General features: G+C 41.1%; 1 protein-coding gene across 2 annotated transcripts in view; it reads left to right on the top strand.

Moving 5' to 3' along the window:
* sf3b1 (splicing factor 3b, subunit 1) overlaps positions 1-13,273 on the top strand; it is a 70,799-nt gene that overhangs the window by 43,242 nt on the left and 14,284 nt on the right. For both annotated transcript variants that reach the window (XM_060827403.1, XM_060827404.1), the window contains 2 exons: positions 376-501; positions 9,555-9,776. In XM_060827403.1, coding sequence (XP_060683386.1) covers positions 376-501; positions 9,555-9,776 — 348 coding nt within the window. The remainder of the gene's footprint in view (positions 1-375; positions 502-9,554; positions 9,777-13,273) is intronic.

The raw sequence follows: 13,273 nt of genomic DNA, 5'->3' as shown, positions 1-13,273 counted from the left end.
TAGAGGCATAGGTGTAGGGTGAGAGGAGAAAGATTTAAAAGGGACCTAAGGGGCAACTTTTCAAACAAAAGGCGGTGCATGTGTGGAATGAGCTGCCAGAGGAAGTGGTGGAGGCTGATACAGTTACACCATTTAAAAGGCATCTGGATGGGTATATGAATAGGAAGGATTTAGAGAAATACGGGTCAGGTTCTGGCAAATGGCACTAGATTAGGTTAGGATATCTGGTCGGCATGGATGAGTTGGGCCGAAGGGTCTGTTTCAGTGTTGTACATCTCTATGATTCTATGACATTGGTTTAAATAATTTCTAATGGTGCACAGTTGTGAAGAACTAAAATGAATTTGGATAATAATTGGTGCACATTATTTGTAGGTGGTGAAACAGTGTTGTGGAACAGATGGTGTGGAAGCCAACTACATCAAGACTGAAATCCTTCCCCCGTTCTTCAAGCACTTTTGGCAACATCGAATGGCATTGGACAGAAGGAACTACAGACAGGTAAGAGAATTTTTTTTTTATATTTTGGTGCAGATGTTGAATGCAGTGAAGGAAATAAATTCAATTCAAAATATTTTAAGAGTTGATACATATCTAAAGTGTAGAGATTTTTCTTAACTTTGCAATTAGCTAAATTTTAACCAAGGTGAAGACACCATGGATAGAGTCAAGTAGCTGGTTGACCACTAGGAATAGTAAGAGAGGTACCTAAGTGGCGCACAAGTCTCCTGTGCCTCAAACAGGCTTGCCGTTTTGGATACTGTGGCGGAGAGGGTTTAACCTCTTCGGGGAGTATAGCACTGACAGCTAGGTTTCTGGCTCAACTATAAAGATGGATATGTCAGGTTCCAAGTGATAGATTGTAATAGGGGACTGTATAGTCTGGGGCACAGACAAACATACTTCTGCAAAGAGAGTGACCAGCAGGAGGAGATTGTTCACATTGGTACCATCAACATAGGTAGGGATAGGGATGAAGTTCTGCAAAGAGAAGATGAGAAACTAGGCTAAAGATTGAAAAGTAGGTTCTTGAGAGTTGTAATATCTGAACTGCAAACAGTGCCACATGCTAGTTAGTGTAGGAATAGGAGGATAAAGTAGATGAATGCGTGGCTGAGGAGCTGGAGCAGAGGCAAGGATTCACGTTTTTGGACCATAGGGATTTCTTCAGGGTAGAAATGACCTGAATGAAGAGTGGTGGGTTCCACACAAATTGGAAAGGGACGAATATTCTTGGAGGGTATTGCTAGTGCTACAAAAACCATGAGATGGTGCCCATATGGAACAAGGAAATAGTGGAGGCATTTAAGAGGCATCTGGATGGGTAAATGAATAGGAAAGGTTTGGGGGGATATGGGCTAAGTGCTGGCAAATGGGACTAGGTCAGATTTGGATGTCTGGTTGGCATGATGAATCGAAGGGCCTGTTTCTGCGCTGTATGACTGTACTCACTGAGGTTCAGTCAAGTTAAATTTTATTTAAGCCATAAAGCAGAAGTATACAGGCTTTCAGAGCAGCTGCAGCTAGTTAACGTAGAGGTCAATTAAAACTGGGTTTCAGAAGCTGAAATTCTGCTGTTGTTCAAAGAGCATAAAATGAGGTCTCCTCAGTGCTAGCTTGACTACTGAGAGCTGCTTTGGTTCCACAGAGTTTAAAGAACCAGATCTAAAGGTAATGCTCTCTCTAGCCTTGTGTTTAATTGATGAGACCCCCTAGATTACAAGCACATAGTGTGATTAGTTATAAGTTAGTTATAAAGATAGACTGGAGAAGTTGAACTTTTCCTTGGAGAGACAAAGGCCGAGTGGAGATTTGATTGAAATTTTGAAAATCAGAAGGGATTGACAGAGTAAATGGGGAGAAACTGTTTCCTGTTACCCTGTTATAAGGGGATTGAGAATCGAGGGACGCAGGTGATTTGTAAAAAAGCAAATGTGACAGAGACGGGTTCAATTGAGAAATGTAAGCGGTGATTTGTTAATTTTACATTTAAATTTATTTAAATAAAAAGTGTCAATGTTGTAGGAAAAAAATAGCAGATTGGCTGAGAGTTGATGCAGACATGGGCTGGGTGTCTTCCATTTTCCCTAATATAATTTAAAAATTTTGTGATTAGTTGATACTGAGGACTACAATAAATTGTAGAAAGATATTAATAACACTTGCAGAATGGACATACACTTCATCAATGTTGATTCATTTGCCAATTGTAAGATATTGCATTTTGGTTTTATAACGAAAATGTCATAATATTTGGAAAATAAAAATCTAAATGTGCTACAGAAGCAAAGAGAGAAATTATCAATGGGTCTTAATAAAAACCAAGGAAGAACCATACTTTATTTTTAGAATGAATAGATTTGAAATGTAGAGATCTGTGTACCATTCCCTTCATTGGTACACTGGTGAGGGGACTAAAAAGGATTACCACAGAACAGAAACAATGAACAGGCTGGACCTCTGCTCTTGAAAACTGAGGTCTTAAATAATAACTAGTTCTTTTTCTTCTGGAGAAGAGCAAATCGAGAAATCAGTGAAATATGATAGTCAAATGAGGAATTTTTTAAAAATCTAAACCCAGCAAGTAGTAAGAACTGACGTAAATTGTATCTGTGTTTAAAGGGAAGCTATGCAAGTGAATCAGGATACACAGATTAGAGACTTATGCTAGAGTTAAATAAGGAAAATGGGAGGAGGCTTAAGTGAAGCATAAATCCCAGTATTGGCTTGTTTACTTGAATAGCCCTCCCTGTGCTATATATTCTATATAATTCTAGGTGTTTCAATTGATGGATGGTTGGAAGTGGAGATGGTAGGTTAGGCAAGTAAAATTGCCAACTATCAAAGTCAGCCACTCTTGTCCTAAGTGGATTAGATGAAAATCACTTTAAAATTAGTCATCTCGGTAGGTATGAGTAGCTGAATCACATGGATTAGTGGGGTCCCAACTTCATGACTTAGTCTGTGGTGAGTTTGCTGACAAGTTTGAACAGCAGTGGACATGTTAAGATAGTTGGAAGTTTTAGGTGGGTGAGGGGTGCTCCATTCCCTTCCTTGAACTAGTTGTGCATGAGTCAAGTTAGTGGCAATTTTGTTTAGCTTGATGGTGATGCTATCTGTATTCATATTGATTTATAACACTGAGTCATAGATTCATAAGCGTAGAAACAGATCCTTTGGTTCAATTCATCCACACCAACCAGACATCCCAATCTGACCTATTTGCCAACTATTGGCCTCCAAACCCTTCCTACTCATTTGTGTATCCAAGTGCCTTTTTAAAAGTGTAATTGTACTTGTTTCCTCCACTACTGCTTATGGCAACTCATTCCATACACACACTACCCTCTGCATGGGAAAAGTGACTCCTCGGTCCTTCTTAAATTTTTCCCCTCTCCCCTTAAACCCATGCCCTCAAGCTTTGGATATCGCGCCCCCCATCCACCCTCAGTGGGGAAAACCTTGGCTATTCACCCTATCCATGCCCCTCATGGATTTTATAAACCTCTGTAAGGTCACCCCTCAGCCTTCCATGCTTCAGGGAAAAAGAGCCTCAGCCTGTCCCAATAGGTCAACCCCCCTCAAATCCTGTTAAATTCCTTGTAAATCTTTTCAGCACCCTCTCGAGCATAACGACATCCTTTTTATAGAAGGGCAATCAACTGTGCAAAGTATTCCAAAAGTGGTCTTACTAATGTCCAGTACAGCCACAACAATAAGCTCCAGCTCCTCTACTCAATTTTGTGACTAATGAAGGTAAACTTGCCAAACCTCTGCGCCCTGTCTACCCACGACCCCACTTTTCAAGAATCATGCATCTGCACCCCTTATCTGTTTGTTTGGCAGCATTTACCAGGACCCTACCATCAACAGTACACGTCCTGTCCTGGCTTACCTTACCAAATTGTAGCACCTCATTTTTATCCAGGTTAAACTCCATCTTCCACTCCTCAGCCCATTGTCCCATCTGATCAAGGTTCCATTGTACTCTGATATAATCTTCACTGTGCACTATGTCACCAATTTTGGTGTCATTTGCAAACTTGCTAACCATGCCACCTGTATTCACATCCGAGTCATTTAGATAAATCATGAAAAGCAATGGACCTAGCACCTATCCCTGAGGCACTCTACTGGTCACAGGCCTCCAGTCCGAAAAGTAAATCTGTACCACCACTCTGTCTCCTCTCTTTAAGCCAATTTTCTATCCAATTGGCTACCTCCCCTGGATCCCATGTGATCTAACCTTAGTAACCAGTCCACCTTGCTGAACCTCGTAAAATGGTTTGGTGAAATTCATTTAGACGTGTACTGCTCTGCCTCCTTCATCAATGTTGTCTTTGAAATACCTTAGGACAGTGAAACAGCCGTTCAGCAAAGAGACAGTACTTGTGGGATGGAGAGTATTGACAGAAAGGAGAAAAAAGTAAAAATAATGACCTTGTAAAAATCCAAAGACTGGTGACCTAAAAATCACAGCTTTAAATCACAACAGCTGTCAGTGACTTAGATTGTAAATTTAATTTTGGGACTTGAAGGCATTAACAATGATTGGATATTGTCATGCCATGTGCTCTGCAAAGTTATGAAAAAGCATTGCAACAGGGTCGCAGTTTGTTGCCAGGAGTCTGAAGTGTCTTCCTGGTTTACAGATGTGTTTATATAGTGACATAGAAAAAGAAGGCAAAGGGAAATTTTTAAAAAGTCTTTTTATTTGTAACCTCCAAATTCTGTGTTGACTTCAACCATCAGGCTATAGGAACAAAATAGGCCATATAGCTCAATTAATTAGAATATGGGTGAATTGTGATGAACTTTTCCACATATCCCATGACATCTTGTCTTGTCTGTTTCAGTTTTATTTTAGGTTCTATTAAATATTAGATAATCCATCATTTACAGCCTTAAAAGAAGGAATTTCAGATTTCCAAAGTGTTTAGTTCATTGTTTATTGTTGGTGAACTTTAGAATACAAGCAATTATCTCCATAATTTAGGTCTTGTTACCCCCAGTCGAATATTGATGAACCTGAATTGTACATCCTTTGAAGCTGAAATAACTGTCTGAGGTACAGTACCCAAAACTGAGTACTGTGTTCCCTTGGGCACCAAAACCATATAAACATAAAGTATTATTTTTTTCCTCTGTATTTTGATCTCTTGAAAGGGTAATATTTGACTCCTAAACTGACCTCATAGATGTTTACAGTACAAAAGGAGTACATTCAGCCCATCATGCCCATGCTAGTCAACAACGATCTGGCTACACTAATCCCATTTTTGAGTTCTTAGCCCACAGCTCTGGAGGCTGTAGCAACATAAGTGAATATTTTAATTTTGCTTACATGTTTGAGTTTGAGATTTCCATCTGGGTTAAAAAAAGTCTCCTCAATTCTACTGTTAGCCTTCTCTTTCTTAGCATAAATCTATGGCCTTGGTTACTGACTCCTCCACTGATGGAAAGTATGCCTTCTTATCAGTCCTATCTGTGCCCCATATAATCTTTTACACACCTCCTATTAGTTTCCCTCTCAACCTTTGCTGCTGCAAGAAAAATAACTCCAGCCTATTCGATCCCTCTTCTTAGCTCAGACCCTCCAACTGAGGCAGCCTCCTGTTAAATCCCCTCTGCACCTTGCAATAACATCCTTCCTATAACGTGGTAACAAACTGCATGCAGTATTCTAGTTGTGACCTAACCAGTGTTTTATACAGTTGCAACATAACTTCCCTATTCCTGTATTCTGTGCCTTGGTTAATAAAAACAAGCATTCCCTATGCCGTCTTTTCTACTTTCCCTGCTACCTACAGAGGTCTGTGGATGTGAGCACCAAGGCTGCTATGATCTTAGTACTTCGCATGGTCCTACTATTCAGAGTGTAATCTCTTCTATCGTTAGCCTTCCCCCAAGTGCATTATCTCTCACACTTCTGGGTTAAATTTTATTTTCTACTTCCCTGTCCACCTGACCAGTCTATTGATCTCCTTCTGCTATTTATACTATTCTCTCTGCTTACCACTCTACCAGTTCTCATGTCAACTGCAAGCATTTGCTCCTATTCCTACATTTAAGTCCATTTAATTAGTGTGAAACAGCAACGGTTGCAAAGCTGAGTCCGATTAAACTCCACTGGGAATAGACTTTCACGGAAACATCTGTATGGGGATTTTACTTTCTTTGAACAGTCTGCCATGAGGATCATTTCAAAACCTTCCTTAAGTCCATACAGGCCACAGCCTGTGCATCACACTTATCAACTCTCCTGTCTACCACTGCAGTTTCTCAAATGCTAAGATTCCATAACAAATCCATGCTGACTCCATCATTAATTTGTTTCTCCAAGCACAGATAATATCAAGATCTACTTGGAAAAATGTGCTGAGACACCAGCCCTGCTACTCCCTGGTTCATCACAAAAATAATAGACTTAATCAAAATGTCCTGCCTAATGAACTTGGTATAACAGAAACCATTATTCAGGTTTCTGCACTGAACAAGGAGCTACTATTTTTCCCAAATTTAATTCTCTAACTTAAACTTTATCTTTTCCCAAATTCTGACACACGTTCAGATAGATGAAACTAAAATACAAAGATGTCATGGATAGATAGGGAGAAAAGGACAATTTACTTTAATAGCACCAATCCACAAGATTCAAATTGTTGTGGTTCTGTTCGCTGAGCTGGAAGTTTTTGCTGCAAACGTTTCGTTCCCTGGCTAGGGAACATCATCAGTGCTATTGGAGCCTCCTGTGAAGCGCTGCTTTGATGTTTCTTCCGGTATTTATAGTGGTTTGTTCTTGCCGCTTCCGGGTGTCAGTTTCAGCTGTAGTAGTTTGTATGTGGGGTCCAGGTGGATGTGTCTGTTGATGGATGTTCTTGCCGCTTCCGGGTGTCAGTTTCAGCTGTAGTGGTTTGTATATTGGGTCCAGGTCCATGTGTCTGTTAATGGAGTTTGTGGATGAATGCCATGCCTCTAGGAATTCCCTGGCTGTTCTCTGTCTGGCTTGTCCTATGATGGTAGTGTTTTCCCAGTCAAATTCATGTTCCTGGTTGTCTGAGTGTATGGCTACTAGGGATAGCTGGTCGTGTCGTTTTGTGGCTAGCCGATGTTCATGGATGCGGATTGTTAGCTGTCTTCCTGTTTGTCCTATATAGTGTTTTGTGCAGTCCTTGCATGGTATTTTATAAACTACATTAGTTTGGCTCGTGCTGGCTATTGGGTCCTTTGTTCTAGTGAGTTGTTGTCTGAGTGTGGAAGTTGGCTTGTGTGCTGTTATGAGTCCTAAGGGTCGCAGTAGTCTGGCTGTCAGTTCTGAGACACTCCTGACGTATGGTAGTGTGGCTAGTCCTTTTGGTTGTGGCATGTCCTCGTTCCGTGGCCTATCTCTTAGGCATCTGGTGATAAAGTTGCGTGGGTATCCGTTTTTGGCGAATACCTTGTATAGGTGTTCCTCTTCCTCTTTTCGCAGTTCTGGTGTACTGCAGTATGTTGTGGCTCTTTTGAATAGTGTCCTGATGCAGCTTCGTTTGTGTGTGTTGGGGTGGTTACTTTCATAGTTTAGGACTTGGTCTGTGTGTGTTGGTTTCCTGTGTACCCACATACAAATTACTACAGCTGAAACTGACACCCGGAAGCGGCAAGAACAAACCACTATAAATACCGGAAGAAACATCAAAGCAGCGCTTCACAGGAGGCTCCAATAGCACTGATGATGTTCCCTAGCCAGGGAACGAAACGTTTGCAGCAAAAACTTCCAGCTCGGCGAACAGAACCACAACAACGGACACCCGAGCTACAAATCTTCAACCAGACTTTAAACAAGATTCAAATGTTGTCCTTTTTTGCTTATACTGGGTCCTTCTGATCACTAGTTTTCTTCCTTCCAAGTCCTTTACTGCAGACACATGGCAATTGGTACACTTATTGTTCAGCTTCTCAGTCATCGTTTAGAGGCAACAGCATATAGTCAAATGGTGAGTGAGGTTAGCTAGCTATTTTCCTATTCTTTGTTATATCTCTGCAAGAAGAGAGAGTTTTGGAGGATATCTGCTCATTGATGGTTCATACACCTGCCCAGGAGCCAAACAGTTGTTGGCACACTGATCACTCCTAACCAAAGGCTTTTCAGTCAGTAGCCTGTCTCTGGGCAAAGCTGTCACAAACACAACACGCCAAGGTGCCAGTGAGTCTCCAGCGACTTTCCCCATTGTTTGAACAAATCAACAATACAAATACAATTCATGATGAGTTTCAGTAATTTGTTTTAAAAACTGCAACATCTCCTTCTAATAGCTTCCTTTGTTTAAAGCAGTGTTCTTTTCCCATTTTGGTGCACAATCCAGAAATGAAATAACATTAATAAAATGTGATGTTTACAATGTATTCTGTCCCTCAGAAGCATGTCTAATGACTTACCCGCCACCAAGGTTAGACTGACCTGTGAGTTCTTTGTCTATCCCTTTCTCTCCTTTTTAATAATGGGACAATGTTAGTAGTCCACCTCACCTGCGGGCAGAAAGGATCTGATTATTGCTACCAGTACCCCTGATGTCTTCTCTCTCTCCTCTCAACAATCTGGGATGTTTCTCATCTGGGTCTGAGGTTCTAAGACTGCCAAAGCCACTAGTACGTCTATTCCCACTATGTTCATATTCTTCAAATATTTCATGATCCTCCACACTGATGTCTATATCTTCATCATCCTTTTCCCTTGTGAAGACTGATACAGAGTATTTGATTAGCTTACACTTAAGATATTATAGGCCTGAAGTAACCTGGTTTCCCCCTCTGGTTTTTAAATAATGGAGTGATATTTAGAGTTTTTCACTTCAAGGGAACACATCCTAAATTGAGTGCATTTAAACATTATAGGTGAAATATCTACAATTTACTCATTTGTTTCTTTTAATACTTCAGGATCTACGTGAACAATACTGGGCATTGGTTTATCTTAAATTGTATTATTTTGTCCATTACATGCTATTAAATTATATTAAGTGTGCACCTTTTTAAAAAAGTGTTTTTAGAGGGCGCATACAACATTTTGATTGCAAAGATCAATTGTAAAACTGCAAGACCAATTTAACTGATTATTGTATGAATACTATTTTGTAGCTTTAATATCCCCGTGAAGAGAAGAAAGCTCAGCCAGGATTGATTTTACATTGATTTTCTGTATTGTGTGTGTGTTTCGGGAATAAATGAAAAGTGGATTAGCTTGGTTCGGTGCTCTTCCTGCTGTAAAACTGTGCTAGCAATTATTGTTGTTGACATGTAATGACTAACTTTGTAATGCTGTTACCAGTGCAGTTGTAGCTGAGCAAGAATTACTTGCCTCAGAAGGCTGTGGGAAGAATTGCATTGAGGGGAAACCTTTGGCAACTTCCATGTAACTTTGCAGTTATTAGCCCATTCTTTTATATATTTTTGAAAGGACCTGTTGGTGATCAGCTATTCAAGTTAATCTGTTCACTGGTTCAGGTAAGAGTTTATATACAACAAATGATTTTAGGTCGCTGGAATAACCATATTGATATTTCTATTCTTTGCAGTTAGTTGACACCACAGTGGAACTTGCAAACAAAGTTGGAGCAGCTGAAATAATATCCAGAATAGTTGATGACTTAAAAGATGAAGCCGAACAATACCGAAAAATGGTGATGGAAACCATTGAAAAGATTATGGGTAACTTGGGAGCTGCAGATATTGATCACAAACTGGAGGAACAGCTTATTGATGGTATCCTGTATGCCTTCCAGGAACAGACTACTGAGGTATGCATCTAAAATGAGGTTAAACTTCAACTTGCTGCATATTTTGAGCAATTGAATGGAAAATGTATTTGTTTCAAACAGAAAGACATACTAAATTAGTACATAGACTATTACAGAGCAGTACAGGCCCTTCATATTGCGCTGACCCATGGAACCAATCTGAAGCATATCTAACCTGCACTATTCCATTCTCGTCCACATGCCTATCCAATGACCGTTTAAATGCCCTTAAAATTGGCAAGTCTATTACTGTTGCAGGCAGTGCGTTCCATGCCTCTATTACTCTCTGAGTAAAGAAATTATCTTTGACATCTGTCCTATATCTATCACCCCTCAATTTAAAGCTATGTCCCCTCGTAAGACCATAAGACATAGGAGTGGAAGTAAGGCCATTCGGCCCATCGAGTCCACTCCGCTATTCAATCATGGCTGATGGGCATTTCAACTCCACTTACCAGCGTTCTCCCTGTAGCCTTTGATTCCTCGAGACAACAAGAATCTATCAATCTCGGCCTTGAAGACATTTAGCGTCCCGGCCTCCACTGCACTCTGCGGCAATGAATTCCACAGGCCTACCACTCTCTGGCTGAAGAAATGTCTCCGCATTTCTGTTCTGAATTGACCCCCTCTAATTCTAAGGCTGTGTCCACGGGTCCTAGTCTCCTCGCCTAATGGAAACAATTTCCTAGCGTCCACCCTTTCCAAGCCATGTATTATCTTGTACGTCTCTATTAAGTCTCCCCTTAATCTTCTAAACTCCAATGAATACAATCCCAGGATCCTCAGCTGTTCCTCATATGTTAGACCTGCCATTCCAGGGATCATCCGTGTGAATCTCCGCTGGACACGTTCCAGTGCCAGTATGTCCTTCCTGAGGTGTGGGGACCAAAACTGGACACAGTACTCTAAATGGGGCCTAACCAGAGCTTTATAAAGTCTCAGTAGCACATCTCTGCTTTTATATTCCAACCCTCTTGAGATAAGAGACAACATTGCATTCGCTTTCTTAATCACGGACTCAACCTGCATGTTTACCTTTGGAGAATCCTCGACTAGCACTCCCAGATCGCTTTGTACTTTGGCTTTACTAATTTTCTCACCATTTAGAAAGTAGTCTATGCTTTTATTCTTTTTGCCAAAGTGCAAGACCTCACACTTGCTTACGTTAAATTCCATCAGCCATTTCCTGGACCACTCTCCCAACCTGTCTAGATCCTTCTGTAGCCTCCCCACTTCCTCAGTACTACCTGCCTGTCCACCTAACTTTGTATCATCGGCAAACTTCGCTAGAATGCCCCCAGTCCCCTCATCCAAATCATTAATATATAATGCGAATAGCTGTGGCCCCAACCCTGAACCCTGCGGGACACCGCTCGTCACCGGCTGCCATTCTGAAAAAAACCTTTTATCCCAACTCTCTGCCTTCTGTTAGACAGCCAATCCTCAATCCATCCCAGCAGCTCACCTCGAATACCATGGGCCCTCACCTTGCTCAGCAGCCTCCTGTGTGGCACCTTATCAAAGTCCTTTTGAGAGTCTAGATAGACCACATCCACTGGGTTTCCCTGGTCTAACCTACTTGTTACCTCTTCAAAAAATTCCAGCAGGTTTGTCAGGCATGACCTCCCCTTACTAAATCCATGTTGACTTGTTCTAATCAGACTCTGCTCTTCCAAGAATTTAGAAACCTCATCCTTAATGATCGATTCTAGAATTTTACCAACAACCGAGGTTAAGCTGATTGGCCTATAATTTTCCATCTTTTGTCTTGATCCTTTTTTGAACAAGGGGGTTACAACAGCCATCTTCCAATCATCCGGGACCTTTCCTGACTCCACTGACTCTTGAAAGATCTCAACCAATGCCTCCGCTATTTCCTCAGCCACCTCTCTCAGAACTCTAGGGTGTATCCCATCGGGGCCAGGAGATTTATCAATTTTAAGACTTTTTAATTTTTCTAGCACTATCTCTTTCGTAACGGCAACCATACTCAACTCAGCCCCGTGACTCCCTTTAATTTTTGGGATATTACTCATGTCTTCCACTGTGAAAACTGACGCAAAGTACTTGTTAAGTTCTCCTGCTATTTCCTTATCTCCCATCACTAGGCTTCCTGTATCAGTGGCCCAATGTCTACTTTTGCCTGTCGTTTGTTTCTTATGTATTGAAAGAAACTTTTACTATAATTTCTAATATTACTGGCTAACCTACCTTCATATTTGATCCTCTCATTTCTTATTACACTCTCTTTGTTATCCTCTGTTTGTTTTTGTATCCTTCCCAATCTTCTGATTTCCCACTGCTCTTAGCCACTTTATAGGAACTCTCTTTTTCTTTAATACATTTCCTGACTTCCTTTGTTAGCCATGGTTGTCTAATCCCTCCCCGGATAATCTTTCTTTTCTTGGGGATGAACCTCTGTACAGTGTCCTCAATTATACCCACAAACTCCTGCCATTTTTGCTCTACTGTCTTCCCGGTTCGCCTCTGCTTCCAGTCTATTTTTGTCAGTTCCTCTCTCATGCCCTCATAATTACCTTACTGTAACACCATTACATCCGATTTTGCCTTTTCTCTTTCAAACTCCAGACTGAACTCTACCATATTATGATCGTTACTTCCTAAGGGTTCCCTTACTTTAAGATCTTTTATAGAGTCTGGTTCATTGCAAAGCACTAGGTCCAGAATAGCCTGCTCCCTTGTGGGCTCCATGACAAGCTGTTCTAAAAAGCCATCCTGTAAGCATTCCATGAATTCCCTTTCTTTGGATCCACTAGCAACATTATTTACCCAGTCCACCTGCATATTGAAGTCTCTCATGATCAATGTGACCTTGCCTTTCTGACATGCCTTCTCTATTTCCCGGTACATGTTGGGTCCCTGGTCCTGACCACTGTTAGGAGGTCTATACACAACTCCAATTATGGTTTTTTTTGCCTTTGTGGTTCCTCAATTCCACCCACACAGACTCCACATCATCCGACGCTATGTCATTCAATGCCATTGATTTAATTTTGTTCTTAACTAACAAGGCAACCCCACCCCCTCTGCCCCCCTCTCTGTCTTTTCGATAAGTTGAAAAACCATGGAGGTTTAACTGCCAGTCCTGACTCCCCTGGAACCAAGTCTCTGTGATGCCTACCACACCATAATCATTCACTATTATCTGTGCCATCAGTTCATCGGCTTTGTTATGAATGCTACGAGCATTCAGGTAAAGTGCCTTAATGCTAACTTTCTTATCATTAGAGATGTTGGAAGTCATATGATGTCCTAAGCTATCCTTGCTTTTTTCTGCATTCTCAGTCTGCCTCAATTTTAAATCCGCCTGGACACATACTATCCTGCTATTTATCTTTCCATTTAACGCCATACTCCCTGTCGCTTTCACTTTCCCTTCCCCCCCAACTCAGAAGTTTAAAGTCCTACTGACCACCCTATTTATCCTCTTCGCTAGAACATTGGTACCCGATCGGTTCAGGTGGAGACCGTCCCAA

Source organism: Hemiscyllium ocellatum, chromosome 7 (assembly GCF_020745735.1).
Source record: "Hemiscyllium ocellatum isolate sHemOce1 chromosome 7, sHemOce1.pat.X.cur, whole genome shotgun sequence".
NCBI lineage: Eukaryota > Metazoa > Chordata > Chondrichthyes > Orectolobiformes > Hemiscylliidae > Hemiscyllium > Hemiscyllium ocellatum.
This window is presented reverse-complemented; position numbering and strand designations above follow the sequence as displayed.